We start from the raw sequence: 11272 nt of genomic DNA, 5'->3' as shown, positions 1-11272 counted from the left end.
GCTATACAGAGAAACCCTGCCTTGAAAAATGAAAAAAAGAAAAAGAAAAAGATATCTAATGTGAACCTCTAGCCTCCGTATCCAGATGTACAAGTGTGCATGTGTGTCTACACACACACACACACACACACACACACACACACACACACACACACACACACACACACATATAGAGGGCTCCTGAGGAATAAACTCTTACCTCTGGGGTGTCTAAGATTTGTTTGACTTGCAGAATATTGGTGATATGCCAGGTGTACTTGGAAAAGGTTCCCAGTGGCAAGGCATCTTTCCGAACAAAAGCTGCAGTAAGAAGGGAGGGACAGATGTGAGTATCGAGGCAGTGCCCTCCCAGTGTGCAGGCAGCTCACTGCAGTACAGTCATTCTCCTTGGATCCTGACCTCCTGCAAGTGTGCAACAGTCTGGCAGGCACTGGCTGAGCACAGGAAATGAACCTCCAACACAGAAGGCTGAGGCTTCCTTCCTTTTAGACCTTGGAAACTTGTTTACATAGTTTGTTGTTGTGGCTTCTTTTCTGTAGTGTTAGGACAAACCCAGGCCCGTGGGCTACTGTTCCTATGTGTGGTAGAGTTATGTGCACAGAATTTCATTCTTAAAACCTCTTACAACATGAGATCTAATGGGTCAAATCAGAGTCCTTTAAAATTACACAGATAAGCTATGAACATGAAGGTCTTTGGGTCTCAAGTCAGTGTGCATTCATAGCTTGCATAACTCAAATCTAGACTTGAGCCTCACAGTGTCACTGCTGTATCACGTAACAACTTACTAAGGACACACCGTTCCTTTCTAGCTATCATTACTTTTGGTTGTTGACCACCAGATGGTTCTCTCTCCCCCCCATCTTTATTTCTAAAAAGTTACTCTAAAAATAAAATCTTGGACCTGTAGAGGTCGCTCAGAGGTTAAGAGCACTGACTGCTCTTTCAGAGGTCCTGAGTTAAATTCCCAGCAACCACATAGTGGCTCACAACCATCTGTAATGGGATCCAATGCCCTCTTCTGGTGTATGTGAAGGCAGCTACAGTGTACTCACATACATAAAAATAAATAAATCTTTTTTAAAAAGTCTCCCTTTTTCAAAATTTGTGATGGTTAATCTTTATGTTTGCTGGTGTCTTTATATCCATGTATATCCGTGACTGAGCTGGAACTCATTCTTTAGATCAGGCTGGCCACAGATTCCCAGAGCTCTACCTGCCACTGCCTCCTGAGTGCTTTGATTAAACAAAACATATTTGCTATCATGCCTGGCATAATGGTTAATCTTTATGATCAACTCGTTTAGACTTAGAATCAACAGCACAACACAAACCTCTAGGCAGGTGTATGAGACAGTTTCTAGATTGTGCTGAGGTGAGAAGACCCACCCCAACTGTGGGTGGCATCGCTCCACAGACTGTGGTCCCAATCTGAATAAAGAGAATGCAAGCTAAGTCCCAGGATTCATCTCTTTGCTTGCTAGCTGTAGAGAGTGTGATGGCTGCCTCATTTTCCTGGTGTCACACCTTCTCTACCACATGGACTATATTTAAACAGTGAGCCAAAACAAAGGCTTCTTTCCACAAGGTACTTCCTGTCAGTGTTTCATCACAGTGACAAGTAACAAGAACTAAGTGAGGCTGTTGCTCTGATAATCGTGACTATTTGGTTATTGGGCCTTTGGAACTGGTTTGTGGGAGGAATGTGGAAGAGTTTGGCTCCGTGAGCTAGAAAAGCCTAGGGTGCTGTAAATAGAGCCCAGTGGGCACTCTGATGGGGACTCAGAAGACTGAAGTGCCAAGAGAGGCCTGGCTCATGTGCTTTCAGAGAAGAATGAGGATTCTCAGGAACCAGGCCAGGAGATACTCATTTTTTGTTTGTTTGTTTGGTTGGTTGGTTTTTCGAGACAGGGTTTCTCTGTGTAGCCCTGGCTGTCCTGGAACTCACTCTGTAGACCAGGCTGGCCTTGAACTCAGAAATCTGCCTGCCTCTGCCTCCCAAGTGTTGGGATTAAAGGCGTGTGCCACCATGCCCGGCTCACTAGATACTCATATTCAAGCAAAGAAGCTGGCTTTTTTTGGCCTGTGTCACAAGAGCCTGGGTGAAGCTGGATTATTAAGGAATGGACAGAGTGTTCCTCCTAAGACAGATGGTAGTCAGACTGTACACAATGGCTATGGCTCAATGCTTACTCAGGTCCCTGGGCGAGAAAGAACAGAAAAGGAGCAGAGAAGATATCAAAGTGTGCAGTTTTTCAAGCAACAAGAGTATGAGCAAGTTGAAAGTTAGAGACAAGGCAGGATTAAAAGTAGCTGTAACTGTTAGGTTAGGTTAATGCCACTAAAAAGCAACATGGCACTCTGTACTGGGACAACAGGAAAGGGTTCTTGAGGGCAAGACCTCACACATCAAAGCCTCCAACTTGTGAAAGTAAAACTTCATTAGAAAGTATAGTCTACACTGAGGATGGCAAGGAAAGGGTTCCCTGCTCAAACTCCTGCCTAGGAGTGTTTCCCAGAGTCAGCACACAATGGCCACTGCAACTGTGGATGAAGGAGGTCAGGTCCATCTTGAGCTAGCGGCACTGTCCAAGATATTAGTCCTGAAGGTAGTAAAGTTGCAAGACTGAGGGAACACGGAGTCTTGTGCCGTGGTTCTGGAGAGCACTGAAGTCAGGCAAAGTGTGGCATAACTGGTATTGTGAGATGCGAAGTATGGCATAACTGGTATTGTGAGAGGCTGCTGAGCAGAGGTGTGAAGGTGGAGCCTAAGCTGCTGTGAGAACCCAGGATGTCACAGACAGCAGTACCATCCAGCATTTGTGGAGGAAAGCTGCAGACGTGGAGTGGACCTGGCTCAAGATAGAGGCTAAGTGTCCTCAGGCAACAGAACTGGAGGGGTGGGGCTCCCCAGGCCATTTGGAGTCCCAGATGCCCAAAGAAGTACAGGATTTAGTGTTGCCCTGATGAGCTTCAGTCTTGCTTTGATCCAATCATTCCTCGCTATGCCCCAATTCTTCCATCTTAGAATAGGGCTGTTTATTCTATGCTATCGCATACTCAGAGTAGGTTCCCATTTTGTAGGTGTTCACAGTTAAGACTGACTTGAGTCTTAGATGAGACCTGCTGGGACTGTTAAGAGCCTATGGGAATTTATGACATTGAACTGAAAGCATTTTGTATTATGAGATGGCCATGTTCCTATGGGAACTAGAGATGAATGTCAAGGTTTATAGTGATGTGCACTAGTGTCAAGTTACCAATGGGTGTCTTGTGACTGATAAAACTGTCAACTTGATGAGATTTACAATCACCATGGAAACAAGTCTCTGAGATGTTTTTCAGGGAATTTATAGATTAACCAGGTAGGAAGACCACATCCTAATATGGGTTGTACCATATTATGATTAAAAGAGTCCTCAATAAAACAAAAAGGAGACTGTGAGCTGTGCACCAACACTCATTTTTCCCTGCTTCCTGTGGATGTCATGTGACCAGTCACCTACTGCTGCCACATGAGCTTTCTTTTGTTGTTTCTGTTTTGCTTTTGTTTGTTTGTTTTTCGAGACAGGGTTTCTCTGTGTAGCCTTGGCTGTCCTGGAACTCACTCTGTAGACCAGGCTGGCCTCAATCTCAGAAATCCACCTGCCTCTGCCTCCTAAGTGCTGGAACTAAAGGCGTGCGCCACCACTGCCCAGTTTTTTTTTTTTATTTTTTATTTTTTTGAGACAGGGTTTCTCTGTGTAGCCTTGACTGTCTTGGAACTCACTTTGTAGACCAGGCTGGCCTCGAACTCAGAAATCCGCCTGCCTCTGCCTCCCAAGTGCTGGGATTAAAGGCGTGCGCCACCACGCCGGCTGCTGTTTTGCTTTTTTGAGACAGAGTTTCTCTGTGTAACAGTCCAGGCTGTCCTGGAACTCAGTCTGTAGATCAGGTAGGACTCAAACTCCCAGAAAGTCACTTGCCTCTGACTCCCCAGTGCTTGGTGTGTACATTCCCCTCTCCCCGTGAACTTTCTGAGGATATTTTGTTCCAATCTTACAGGTGGAGGCTCTTTCTAATAGTATTGGCTAAGGAATATATATATTGTGTGTGTATTTTTTTAATTTAAATTTTTTTTTCTTTTGAGACAGTTTCCTCTGTGTAGCCTGGTGGTCTTGGAACTTGCTCCATATACCAAGCTGGTCTCGAACTAAGAGATCCACCTGCTTCTGCCTCATGTCTGCTGGGATGAAAGGTACCACCATGCCAGGTTGGAACTACATTTTGTTGTTGTTGTTTTTAGTTTTTGAGACAGTGTTTCTCTGTGTAGCCTTGACTGTCCTGAAATTCACTTTACAGACCAGGCTGGCCTCTAACTCATAGAGATCCACCTGTCTCTGCCTCCCAAGTGCTGGAACTACAGGCATGCACTACCACTGCCCAGCTGGAATTATATTTTTAATGTACTACTGGAAATGTTTTGTCTAGACCAAAGTTTCTGGAAAGCTCCCCTTAAACTCCCTGGAAAATGCTAGTGAACAATCATATCTTGACCATCATTTAGGGATCTGCCGAGAGAGTGGGATCCCAGATCCATCTGCATACTGATGGATGCCATATCTATGCATACCTCCTTAGGTTTTGGCTGCTGGGGCTTCAGATGTTTTTGTGGAAACTGTACCAAACTGAGAAGTATCAACCAGTCTTTGCTCATCATTTCCCAGGTCGACATCTACTGAATGTTTCCATTTACTCTAACTGGAAGAAGTATCTGTCTTTGGAGGGATATTCACTGTTCTAAGAGCTAATAGCCAAAAGTTTCATGTCCCCATTAACTTGCCCAGGCATACTAACCCTGAAAAGTTCCACAGAGATTTTCCCACACATAGTTCTCTAGTCACAATTACTACTACTCTTCCCAGAGGACGCCCCCTGCCCCGTACCTGTGGTGGAGTTGGGGAGCCGCTTCTTTGCACTTCCTATGGATATTCTCTGTTGCAAGGCATCAAAAAAGGACTGAGGAATGTGGAACACCAGGGGTTCTGGTTTGCCTGCAGAAAAGAGAAGGATGTCATTTGAATAAACTTGGTTGTTTTCTTGATGTCCAAAGACAGGGGAAAGGAAAGGAGTGGATGGGGCTGTGATCCTAAGTATCTGGTGTGGGCAGGCTGGGGAGACATATCAGTGTGTAAGGGCACCTGCTGCACAGCTTGATCACCTGGTGAAAAGGGAGAACCAATCCCTGCAAGTTGTCTTCTGACTGCCACACACTGGCCATGGCATACATGTCTCCTCTCCCAACCAAGTAAGATGGAAAACCCACCACCCCTCCCCTGAGGTTTCTTTATTCAAAGGTAGAAAGACTGATGGGCCCTTGAAGGCTAAGGGCTCTATCAGCCTATTCTTCATCCCTAGCGTGTAACACACCTATCCTCCACCCAGGATGACTTGTCTTTTTTCTTTTCTTTTCTTTTCTTTTCTTTTCTTTTCTTTTCTTTTCTTTTTTTTTTTTTTTTTTGAATTTTTTGAGACAGGGTTTCTCCGTATAGCCCTGGATATCCTGGAACTCACTCTGTAGACCAGGCTGGCCTCAAACTCAGAAATCTACCTGCCTCTGCCTTCCAAGTGCTGGGATTAAAGGCATGCGCCACCACTGCCTGGTAGGATGACTTTTCAGAGCCCCAGCTGTGCAGCCACCACCAGAGCAGACTTCTCCCCTTGAAGGCCATATGAAATGAGAACATGTCAGCAGAGCTAAGGAGCCTCTGGTTGCCTTGTCTACTTGACTGACTCCTGGCCTCTATGCCCAGGCACTTGCTGGCTGTATTCAGTCTCAGCAAAGCAGGAAGTTGCTCTCCCCTGCATGGCCAGGACATGGGTGCTAAGATTACAGGGTTAGGTGGCTGCAGGTTCAGTCAGCATCAGTCCAACCATGACTCCAGGGAACACAAAAATATAAGAAAACATCCTAATCTCTTAAAGTAATTCGGATAAAGAAAAAGTCAACAGATTTTTGTTGGGAGGCAGCTGAGCCCTGAGCTTTTCTAAATTCCAGCAGACATTTAGACATTATAAACATCTAGAGCTCCACAGAGAAGCACAGAGCTTTGGACATTGCTTAGACATAGTTTTATTCTGTAGCACAGGCAGGGTTTGGATTTGACTCACTACAGAGACCAGACTGACCTCAACCCTTAGGGCTCCTCCTTCCTCTGTCCCATGATTGCTAGAACTACAGGTGTGTCAGCATGCCTGGCTCTGAGAGAAAGACCACTGGTTAACTTGAAAAGAAATTTAGTTCATAGTTTAGAGCACTTGTTGCTCTTGCAGAGGACCCAGGTTTGGTTCCTAGCACCCGCATGGTGGCTCACAAACATCCATAACTCTAGCTTTATGAGATCTGATTACCTCTTCTGACCTTTGTAGATACCAGGGATGCATGTGGTATGTATACATACTTGCAGGCAAAATACCCATTCAAATAAAATAAGTCTATTTTTTCTAAAATGTTAAATAATATATATTAAATGAGTTATTAGGCAAAGTAGGACAGTATAAAGCCAGCATTTTTAGAGGCTGAGGCAGGGTTCTGAGTTTGTGATCACTCTGGCTATATAGCTTTCAAAAACAAAAAACAAAAAAGTAAAGAAGAGGGCTGGATAAATAGCTCAACACTTGCTGCTTTTCCAGAGAACCTGAGCTGGCACTAAGCACCCATGACAGGTGGCTCATGGTCACCTGGAACTCCAGATCTGGGAAGCCTGACACAGTCTTTCAATTTCTGTTATCTACTGCACTAATATGGTGCATACACATGTATACATACACACACACACACACACACACACACACACAGAGTCATAAACATACATGTAAAGAAAACAGAACAAAACAAATAACAGGAACTCCAAACAAGTAAAAAAAAAAAACAACTTTTTTTTTTTTTAAAGAATTAGAATAGAAAAGACTTATATTCACTTTTTTTTTTTTTGACATTTTTGTTTTGTTTTGTTTTTGAGACAGAGTCACTATAAGTGGCTTTCCTCAGCCTGGAATGCATGGATGTCAAACTGCCTGTTTCCCAAGTGTTACTAATTTTTGTTTTTATGTTTTTTGAGACAGGGTTTCTGTGTGTATCCCTGGCTGTCCTGGAACTCACAGAGATCCAACTGCCTGTGTTTTTCCAGTGCTAGGATTAGAGATGTGTATCACCACCTACGAGTAAGACTTTGAATGGATTCTCCTGTGAGATTCTAGGTGCAGATCATCACACCCAGCTGGCTTTGCCTACTTTTATTTGACTGTAGAATGCCAATGTCAAAACTCAGTGTTTAGTGTGCACAGCTGTGCTGTGGGTTTATGTGTGCAGGAACACATACATGTACTTGAAAGCAGTGTGGAGGCCAGAGGTGAACTTACAGGTTTTCTTAGGACTGTGTTTCTGTCTTTGCTGTCTGTGTGGCTTTTTGCTTATTAAAACATTTTTTTAAATTTTGTTTTATGTATATGAGTATTTTGCCTGCTTGTTTGTATGTGCAATAAGTATGTACATGAAGAAGTCAGAAGACGGTGTTAGATCCCCTGGAACTGGGGAGATGGAGCCACCATGTGGATGCTGGGAATGGAATTCAAGTCCTCTGAAAGAGCAATAAATGGTCTTAACTGCTAAGCTATCACTCCAGTCCTGATTTGTTTTAGTGTGTGTGTGTGTGTGTGTGTGTGTGTGTGCGTGCATGTGCGTGCAAGAGCGTGCACACATGCAGCCTATGTGTTGGGGGGAGGGTGTGGTGTCAGAGGATAACCTGCAGAAGCCGGTTTTGTCTGTTTGTCTGTCTACCTTGAGTTCCAGGGATTAAACTCGGACCATCAGGTTTGGTAGAAAGGCGCCTTTCCTTGTTGAACCATCTCACTGCCCATGCACAACTGGATTTTTGAGACAAGTTTTCTCATGAAAACTTGAAGCTTGCCAATTAGACTAGAGCAAGTGGCCACCCTTTCAGCATGGAAATTAGAAGTTCATACCTCCCAAAGCCAGAGTGAACCTTTTTTTGTTGTTGTTGTTGTTTTTTATTTTTCGAGACAGGGTTTCTCTGTGTAGCTCTGGCTATCCTGGAACTCACTTTGTAGACCAGGCTGGCCTGGAACTCAGAAATCTGCCTGCCTCTGCCTCCCGAGTGCCGGGATTAAAGGCGTGCGCCACCACACCCGGCTTGAACCTTTTTTAGGTGGGTTCTAGTGGTCATATAATCAAGATTCCTCAAAAAAGCATGGAGCTTTTCATCTCCTGACAAATTAGCAAACCTGTACTAAGAATTCTGCTGGACAAATACTAATGAAAGTAGCTTAAGGAAAACAGGGCCTATGTGACTCACAGTTTAAGGATATATGTTCACAGTAGGGAAGGCATGACAGCCAAAGAGGTTCTAGCACTGGACAGCAGGAGTGTGAGGTGGCTGGACCCATCACCATCAGTGTCAGGAAGCAGAGAGGTAGGTGAATGGTGGTACAGCGCCCATGGGATGCTGTCACCTCAGTTAAATCTCTGTCATCATCCTCGTAAACACTCAGTGCTGTGTTTCTGAGTGAACCCAAATCTAGTCAAGTTGACAATGGAGATAAACTGCCACTCCATCCACCTACAATGTGCTCAAGGAATGAGCACTAAGTCTCGCCCACCTCTGCTCTCACTTCCAGGAGGCTCAAGAGGTATTCATTCACAATCTAAAGCTTTGGCACACCAGACATAAACACAAAGACCCAGGCAGACTTACAGGTTTTATCTGCTGCTCTTTTTTTCTTTTATCTCTAACTCCACTTTGTTGGTCCTGTAGTCCAATTATGATTAAATTAATCATTTGATAATGATTCTTTGGTTCTTTCAACTTTGATGTCTTCTTCGTTTGCTTGTTTGCTGTTTTTGTATTATATTTATTTCTTTTTGGTGGAGGAAAAGATGTGGGTCACAGTGTACATATATAGGTCAAAGGACAACTTGTGGGAATTGGTTTCTCCTTTAACCTCACAAATCCTGGGGATGAAACTCAGGCTGCCAGGCTTGACAGCATGTGCCTTTACCACTGAGCCACCTGCTTAGCTTGTTCTTTCCTTACTATTGGGGAAAGGACCAGAGACTTATGTATGCAGGGCACATGCTTTAACATTAAGCTATACCTCTACTTCCTTTAAAACAACAGAGCAAGGTCTCGGGCTGTAACTCGGGCTGGCCTGAGACTCTGGGCAACCCTCCAGCTCCAGGACGGCCACACTGAGTCTTTCCTCAGTGCTCGGGCCCCACGCTCACTTAGCTTTCCTATAAATCAGAGAAGAACTGCCACATACCACTGTGGCATCTCCCACTTCAGGCATACTTACCATCAAACTGATAGTGCATGGTTTGATGGATGCGCTCTGTGACACTGGCCAGCCAGTCTTGGAAGGACAAGGTCACTTGTGCCTCATCTAACAGTTGACCACAGACTAGAAAAAGGAAAAAAAAACAAAACAAATTTTTCATTAACTTTACTTTTCTTTCAAAATGAACAGGCTGAAGAGACGGCTCAGAGGTTGAGAACACTGACTGCTCTTCCAGAGGTCCTGAGTTCAAATTCCAGCAACCACATGGTGGCTCAAAATAAACAATTAAGTGAAGCTTGAAATTTTGAAGTAGTTTATATAGAAAAAAAAAAACCCAACATAAAAATTAAATACAGTGGGGCTGGTGAGGTGGCTCAGTGGGTAAGAGCACCTGACTGTTCTGAAGGTTCGGAGTTCAAATCCCAGCAACCACATGGTGGCTCGTAACCATCCATAACAAGATCTGACGCCCTCTTCTGGAGTGTCTGAAGATAGCTACAGTGTACTTACATATAATAAATAAATAAATCTTAAAAAAATATTAAATACAGAGAAATTGAGTGAAATAGGTTTAAGGGTTTTTTCTTTTTAATTGACATATAACAAGTATATATTTTATGATATCCAGTGTGATAAGATGTATTTTAATATTCATTTTTACTTATAGATATATACATAGGTAACTACATATCTCTCTATATACATCATGTACATGCAGTGGCCTCTGAGGCCAGCAAGGCCACTGGATCTCCTGAAGCTGGAGTTACAGATGCTTGTAAGCCACCCAATGTGAATTCTGGAACTGAACTTGGGGCCTTTGCAAGAGTACCAAGAGCTCTTACCTGCTGAGCCTCTCTCCAGCCTTATAAAACTAAAAAAACAAAAAGGTCCATGTATACTGGATGTGATGGTACATCCTTGTAATAAAAGTGACTGTAACACAGGAGTGATGATATATGCCTATGTCAGCATTTGGGAAACAGAGGCAGGGGGAGCAGGAGTTCAGGGCCATATGTAGCTACTCAGGGAGTTTTGAGAAAAATAGGTTGAATAGCCAGGTGAGGTGGTGCACACCTTTAATTCTAGTGGTCAGGAGGCAGAAGCAAGTAGATTGCTGTGAGTTCCAGGCCATCCTGATTTACAAGGGCAACACACACCAAGGCAAAGCAAACCAGGGTCTAGAGAGATGGCTCAGAGGTTAATCCAGTGGCTGCTCCTGAAGAACTGGGTTTGATATTCAGAACCACGTAGCTTACAATTGTTCAGCTTACAACTCTAGTTCCAAGGGGGGTCAGATGCTCCACTGGCCTCTGGGGGCATAGGGCATGCATACAGTATACAGACATATACACAGGCAAAACTCTTGTTCAAGTTTAATACAAATAGTAATTAAAATCAGGGAGGTATTGACCAGGTAGTGGTGGCACATGCCTTTAATCTCACTGCTCAAGAGGCTAAGGCAGGCAGATCTCTGTGAGCTCAAGGCCAGTCTGGTCTCCAGAGGGAATTCCAGGACAGCCAAGACTACAAAGAGAAACCCTGTCTTGAAAAAACAAAAATATTAAAAAATTTAAAAAGGGAGGTAATTCATTATGAGTTGCTACAGTCTCTTCACACTTAACAGTAAACGTCTTTACTCAGAAAGGCAAAAGAAATGAAAACTTATCATCAAATAAAAGGGAAATGGCAAAAATCTAAAAGCCCTGGAATAAACTACTGAGAAATAAGTAACAAGGGATAGAGGTTAATGAGACCAGAATGAAGAGCTGGGTCCATGAGACTTGGTGTCACGCACATGACTGCCATCTGGAGGCCCTGGTTCAATTTTTTGTATCACAAAACCAAATAAAAGTGTAATTTAGGACTTTAAAAATTTTGTTTTCAGGGCTGGTGAGATGGCTCAGCGGGTAAGAGCACCCAACTGCTCTTCCAAAGG

The 11272-nt window shown here is 43.8% G+C and overlaps 1 protein-coding gene across 3 annotated transcripts in view; it reads right to left on the bottom strand.

The window, feature by feature from the left end:
• C2H2orf42 (chromosome 2 C2orf42 homolog) overlaps positions 1 to 11272 on the bottom strand; it is a 33861-nt gene that overhangs the window by 9124 nt on the left and 13465 nt on the right. For all 3 annotated transcript variants that reach the window (XM_021190232.1, XM_029535570.1, XM_021190233.2), the window contains exons 6-8: positions 9355 to 9459; positions 4926 to 5033; positions 200 to 300 (exon numbers count right to left, since the gene is read on the bottom strand). In XM_021190232.1, the coding sequence (XP_021045891.1) occupies positions 200 to 300; positions 4926 to 5033; positions 9355 to 9459 (314 nt within the window). The remainder of the gene's footprint in view (positions 1 to 199; positions 301 to 4925; positions 5034 to 9354; positions 9460 to 11272) is intronic.

This window comes from Mus pahari, chromosome 2, assembly GCF_900095145.1.
Source record: "Mus pahari chromosome 2, PAHARI_EIJ_v1.1, whole genome shotgun sequence".
Lineage (NCBI taxonomy): Eukaryota > Metazoa > Chordata > Mammalia > Rodentia > Muridae > Mus > Mus pahari.
Note: the sequence above shows the minus strand (reverse complement) of the source record. Positions and strands in the feature narration are given on the sequence as shown.